The 6,054-nt window shown below is 38.9% G+C and overlaps 1 protein-coding gene across 4 annotated transcripts in view; it reads left to right on the forward strand.

Moving 5' to 3' along the window:
- The window catches only part of LOC136847153 (uncharacterized), a 176,018-nt gene that overhangs the window by 18,544 nt on the left and 151,420 nt on the right, over positions 1–6,054 (forward strand). Inside the window, exon 1 of one of the 4 annotated variants that reach the window (XM_067118550.1) lies at positions 6–219. The exons of 2 other annotated variants lie outside the window; for them this stretch is intronic. In XM_067118550.1, the coding sequence (XP_066974651.1) occupies positions 198–219 (22 nt within the window). In that variant the 5' untranslated portion in view covers positions 6–197. Of the gene's footprint in view, positions 1–5; positions 220–6,054 lie in introns of those variants that run through there. One more of the 4 variants, XM_067118555.1, reaches the window with a different exon arrangement.

The raw sequence follows: 6,054 nt of genomic DNA on the forward strand, positions 1-6,054 counted from the left end.
GAATACTCTCTGTTAAGCGGAAGTTTCAAGTACTGACAATTTCACTCCTTGTCGCTTATTCTCGTACGTGTGGTCTTTGAGTTTGTGTGTGTGTGTGTGCATTGCGTGACCATGGAAGCGATTGCGTATCGGCGTCAAAAATATCGCGTCCCAATTTGAGTCTTCGAGATGACGATACCAGCATCCGCGAACTGGAGATGAGGTCGGGAGGTGGAGGAGGTCAGTGCTTTGTGAGGAACTGTTTTGTGTGTGTGTTCGGTTTCTTTTTGCGATTGTTCATGTAGTTGTCAAAGTATTTTGGTGACATTTTCGTGGTTTCCTCGTTCAGTTATGTATACGGCATTATACGTAATATATATATATATATATATATATATATATATATATATATATATATATATATATATATATATATATATATATATATATATATATATACATATATATATATATATTATATATTAAATATATATATATATATATATAATTGTGTATATGTACAGTATAATATATATGTATATATATAATGTGTATATATATACAGTATATGTATATATATATATATGCATGACTTGTTTGTACTCACAATTATTGAGCCACAAATATCGTTCAACACTTTGGACATGCATGTTTTGATGGGAATAGGGCTCGCAATATTTTCAAATTGTAGATGTTTTAAAACACCTTTGTGTGTGTGTTTGTGTGTTGGTGCGGGTGTGCGTGCGTGTGCTTTTAATATCATTCGTACATAGCGACGGCAAACATTATAACAGATAAAAATTTGTAGTGGCTTAACCAGGTTAACGGATTCATGGAATAATAGACCATTATTTTAAAACTGGGATATCTCTTCCGCTAGTTATACTGGAAACAACAACTTTCAACTTCCGGAATTGACAGTTAATTTGCAGTTGTAGTCAAGAAAATCGTAAAGAATGATCTAACGCCTAGAATACTCCGTAAGAGGGATAGTGCCGTCAGGGCACCTCATGTGGTGCGCTGTAGGCATTACTCAAAGTTCTTTGGAGCGTCCCTTCGGCCCCTAGCTGTAACCCCTTTCATTCCTATTAATGTAGCTCCGTTCATAATCTGTTTCTTCTTACTTTCCACCCTCTCTAACAATTGATTCATAGTGCAGCTGCGAGGCTTTCCCCCTTTACACCTTTCAACCCTTTTTACCGTCAAATTTAATTTTAGCGCTTAATGACCTCATACGTCGCAGCGCTTGGCCATTGGCCTAAATTCTATACTTTATGTCGATTCTAACACCTAGACAATAAAGTAATCTCCTGCAAACATTCTTCGTAGCTTCAGTGTGCGGCATCGTGCTAGTCTGCAATTAGATCGGAGTTATTATTTCAAAGAAGAACGTGACCTACCTAAGCGTTGAAAGTATCTTGATTGCTGTTGCTAAGCAATCAAGCGGTAACTCATCCGTTGCTTCGGCCCGAAGGCGCCGTGACTCGAGATCATTTCTTTTTATCGAACAATGTATACATCATTAAAGAAGCAATGAGTTGCCCAAATATATTTACAGAGCGCCTTCAGAAAGCCGCCTATTACTTATTTTGTTTATTTTACACTTTCAAACTTTGTTTCAGCTCTCCTGTTTTATATTCCAGTGTTCATTATTTTCATTTTAATCGTCATAGTTAATTTGTTGCTATTAACATCCACGAACCAACTTCAAACCTCTCTCTCTCTCTCTCTCTCTCTCTCTCTCTCTCTCTCTCTCTCTCTCTCTCTCTCTCTCTCTCTCTCTCTCTCTCGGAAAATTAATTTTATTTATATTTAAACTTTTTCTCAGTCAGTTAGCAAAATACCCACATAGACTCGTCACATCGTCACTGCATCGAATATACAAATATACATTTCAATAACCAGCAGGACAATGTATGGAAGCACAGGCCTATATTTCGCAATATACCAACCAGGAACGCTTAATGAATGCGTCACTAGGCCTAAGGGCTGATTACCATAAAACCAGTGACCTCCTTTTCTTTATGCCTAAGTCGATACAGCGTCATACCAAAGTAATGGACCTAGATTGCCAGGCCATATAACCTTATAGGCCTAGCCTTCCCCAAGACATTTGTACAAGTAAAAAAAGTTACCTAGTAAACAGTGGAAAGAGGTCGATGTAGCTTTGTCATTTTGTTAATAGCATTCACCTCTATATTTTAGTTTCATTTGTGAAAAGAGAGCAACTATTAATAAGGTTTCCGTATGGGGGTATAGTGCAGTCAGTACGCATCATGTGGTGCACTGTAGGCATAACTAAAGGTTGTTTGCAGCGTCCCTTCGGCTCTTAGCTGCAACCATTTTTAAGTTTTTTTTTTTTTTTTTTCCATTCCTTCCACCCTTCTTCCAGCCAGCCGTCCATTTACCCAAATTCCCTCTTTTCACTGCCTGGAGCCCTTAATGGCTGAAAGCCCCCAGTACTTTCCTTTCCAGCACAATTTTCGTAAAAAAAAGTCAATTATTTATATGGCGCTGTTAACACAATGATGGTGAGCATTTCCCACTCAAAACCGATTGAAGAGGAAACAGCTGGTCTGCTACTGTATTTTCGTTTGCTTAAGGACTGCCTTAATTCATTCGTTAAGGAGAGCTTCTATTAAAGACGTGGTGAATATTTCCTGATCAAAACTGAACGAAGAAGAAACATGAAATGAACAATGCGTAATTGTCTTCAGCGAACAGGAGAGAAAATCACTTTTACTCAGGGGCCTCAGTTAAAATCGTTTAAGATCAATTATTAATTGCCAACGGGAAAAAAATTCAGGTAGGGCATCGCTTCAAAAGCGAAAGGCAATCTATCAAGTATCTTTTGTTCTCAAGGTCCGCGACAGCAGCAAACATCCTCGAGATTGAGGACGTGGAAGAAAATTATACCCTACGGGATCGATAGTAACGAGATGGGACTTCGTACGCATAACAGTAAAAAATTGGAAAAAAAAAAGGTCCCTAATTCCTAGAATAGGTGGTGGTTGTCAAGAAGGTACGATATATTTTATCGTATCCCAAAATATATAAGTATTACTGTGTAGGTATATGATGTGACCAATGTCGCGTAAGTTTTATACTCACTGGCTTCAACCTAGATCAGTAAAGATTTACATAAATGCACATATATATATATACATATATCATCATTGTTCATCATCGCCTTCATATATCGTCATTGTTCATCATCGCCTTCAACGTCGTGTGACGCAAAGGTCGTCTAAAATTCCGCTATTTATATCTTTCCTCTGCTGTATTTTCCACAAATCTGCGACCATGTCTAACCGTCTTACTTACACTTCTCATACAAGTAGGTCTAGGCCTTCCTACCCTTCTGGTACCAATACAGGAGCCCAGTTGACACTGCTATTCTGCCAGGGGACATGCGAAGGCCATGTTCAAGACATCTCCATCGCCCTTTCATCATTATATATATATATATATATATATATATATATATATATATATATATATATAACCTACTTTATATCTAAAATCCAACGAAAGAAACCATCAATGATTTCTTGCAGAGCATCATTGTTCTTTTTTTCTTACGTAACGTTGAGTAAATAACCCGGTTATTTACTGCACGTTCTATGGTTTGTGTAGCCTCCTCAACGACCATGCTTTCACCTTCATTCGATGATTGATCTGCAATTACCGTACGATCGTTCAGTGGTAGTTGAGAAGCCCTCCTCCCCCCCCCCCTCCTCTACATCCCCATGCCGCCCTAGCCTCACTCCAACCAATGATTCTTCGATGGTGGTGGTGGTGGGGGTGTGGGGAAGATGGTCTGGGAAGGGGACGGGGGCTGAGAGGAGGGGGAGTCCGCTTGTTGCTTGCGTCTTCATAGTCATTGCATTATAGGGGATGGTTTAATGTGTTCTATAATGAATTTTTCATTTTTGCTGCGTTCTTTGTCGTTATACACGATCTCTAAGGGAGCGCCAAATAAGATTTTGTTGCAGAATTTACAAGGCTGTAAATACAAATTTAGACCTAGTAAGAATATCCCAGGAAAAAAAAGACAAAACTGGGTGATTGCCAGACTTCAGGGAGGTTGTTCTTGAGAAAGAAATTCGGCAAAGCCGTCAATAAAATGACGTAATTTTTATATCGAAAGAAGCACTTTAGCTCTCCTTGATATTACAACATATTTGCCTGCTTTAAGAATCCAAGGTTTTGGTCCAACGGCCGTTTCATTGCTACTTGGTTACGCAAAAGGCATGATAAGTGAAAGACAATGTTTTTGATTTTAAAGATTTAAGCCTACAACTATTCAGTCTTCACCTGGTTACGCAGAAGACTGATTAATAAGATATGTTTTTCCCTCTCTTTTAAAGTAGAAGTCATAAGCCTAAGGCCGTTTCATTATTGCCTGGTTGCACAAAAGGTATGACGACGAGTCAAGTGCCTTGTAAGGCTAATGGTTGCGGCTCATGAAGCACCCTCTCACGCAAGAGCATTCCTTTCGCCGTAGCATGACCAGCAGTAATGAACGCCAGGAAACAAGAAATTGGGGGGACGTTTGGGACTGTTCTTTGCATTGATTCTTCCCGACGATAGCAACGCAGCGTTATTCGTTCGTCTCCAGTTTGAAGAATTCTACCTTCTCTATCGTCATATTATTGATACTTCTTTGCTTACACTGAGCTCTGGTTGCGTTTTCTTAAGTTCTGGTGCGTTCATTTGGTACGGTGCCATGGTTGTTTACACAGTTCTGGGTGCGTTTGGTTAGGTTTTGGTTACGTTCATTTGGTGCGGTACCCGAATCTATCTGCTTGCTCGATTGGATTTATGATGGCCTATACATTTTGCGGTATGCTGGTTGTATTCATTTTGCACCAGCTGCGAGTTACTCCTGATTGTTCTTGTTTAATTGGTAGGAACCAGGGACGTTAGCCATGTGTTTGCTTTAAGGTTAACTGTACTGGTCTGGTTACCATTGATGAGTACGGCATGCAACCTTGGTCATCATGGTAATGATACGTAAGTTTATCTGTGTGTTTGCTGAAGGAGTTTACAATATTTAAGATTTTATAGTATTTAAGATTTCACGCTGAACTTCATACTAGATCTAAATTCAGCTACGCTAGATCTTATTTCTGAAACTTGATATTGAAGACGAAGCTGTTTCAAGACAATTTTTCACAAAGGTCTTTTACAGGTAATCGTAAACGCATGGATCTTAAAGACCTCCCAAAACAAAAACAAAATAAAAAACAAAGAAAAACATATTAAACCAAACGCAAACAGAATTCAAGGCTCGTGAAGAACGCTACAAGAAAGGCGTCATGTTGAAAGTTACGTAAACACTGGTTGCAAACGTCATGGTGCGTGCTGTGACGTTCGTATCAATATCTATGGCTTGATGATTCAGTGGCTGAAATATTCAGCCATTCCTTCCTCACCTTAGCATATACGCAACCATTTAGATTTACTACAAGGTATATATTCGGGAAAATCATGACTTACCTCCATGTGCTTCGTGCCGTTTTGAAATTAATAAAACAATATGCGACGAAATTTAAAGTTGGCGGTTTAACTTAGAACTTTGGGTAGGCCTATAGATTACGCTAATTAATAAGTGTATGCGTTGCTGGTAGATTAACAAATTGTCTATGCGTCGGTAGTAGATTAATATAAGCCTAGTCGTCGCCGGTATATAGATTAATACAAGCCTGTTCGTCGCTAATAGATTAATATAAGCCTATTCGTCGCTAATAGATTGATATAAGCAGGAAAACGTCATAAACACTTGTCGGCAACTTGCAGCACACACGTCACAAATAGGCTGAATACAAGCCGGCGACTTAATGGTAGTCCTAACCAGCGGTTCATGCGATTATCCTGCATTTGCCAAAGATTCGTTCACCACTTCCGGCCGTTTACTTATCGGTCGTCAACCTGTTTGTGATATGTATGCGAAAATTGGCAGACTTGTTTATGACGTTTGACATTAGAGTGGACGCACTCGGTGAAAAAAGAGAAAAGTGTTTCTTCAGGCCAAGTATGTGAAGAATATTAGAAATAAAATAGCAATAGCCT

The sequence above is a fragment of the Macrobrachium rosenbergii genome, chromosome 16 (genome assembly GCF_040412425.1).
Source record: "Macrobrachium rosenbergii isolate ZJJX-2024 chromosome 16, ASM4041242v1, whole genome shotgun sequence".
Classification (NCBI taxonomy): Eukaryota; Metazoa; Arthropoda; class Malacostraca; order Decapoda; family Palaemonidae; genus Macrobrachium; species Macrobrachium rosenbergii.